This window comes from Buceros rhinoceros, unplaced genomic scaffold (assembly GCF_000710305.1).
Source record: "Buceros rhinoceros silvestris isolate BGI_N320 unplaced genomic scaffold, ASM71030v1 scaffold18672, whole genome shotgun sequence".
Lineage (NCBI taxonomy): Eukaryota > Metazoa > Chordata > Aves > Bucerotiformes > Bucerotidae > Buceros > Buceros rhinoceros.
Window position 1 is genome coordinate 58,791 of NW_010398572.1, and position 411 is coordinate 59,201.

The 411-nt window shown below is 58.6% G+C and overlaps 1 protein-coding gene across 1 annotated transcript in view; it reads left to right on the plus strand.

The window, feature by feature from the left end:
• Positions 1-411, plus strand: part of KCNT1 (potassium channel, subfamily T, member 1) — a gene marked incomplete at its 3' end in the record, with an annotated part of 39,580 nt that overhangs the window by 33,381 nt on the left and 5,788 nt on the right. The window contains exon 20 of the mRNA XM_010131162.1: positions 332-410. Coding sequence (XP_010129464.1) covers positions 332-410 — 79 coding nt within the window. The remainder of the gene's footprint in view (positions 1-331; position 411) is intronic.

The window sequence follows — 411 nt, forward strand, 5'->3', positions numbered from 1 at the left end:
TTCACGTGGTGCAATGGAGAGGGCCCCAGCTTGGGGACAGAAAGAGTGGCAGTTCCTGGGGCCAGCAGCCTGCACCCACCATGGGAGCAGCTGAGCTGCTCCCCAGGGAGATGCTCCACGGAGCAATGCCAAGGCGGAGTCGCTGGTGGATGCCTTGCCTTTCTCTTTGCCCATGAGTGGTTTGGCTTCGTCTGGGCTGTATTTAACAGGCACAGCCCCACCTGCTCTACTTCATCCCCGTGTAGGGCTCAAGAGCATGATGCTTTGCTGACACAGCCCTCTTCACCTCCTTATAGCATGTTTGCTGTGCTTCCTTCCCCACCATGTCCAGGTACAGTAGCCATGGACCTGCAAAACACAGAGTGCCGCCCTGCCAACAGCAGCAAGCTGACGCTGCCGGCAGAGAACGGC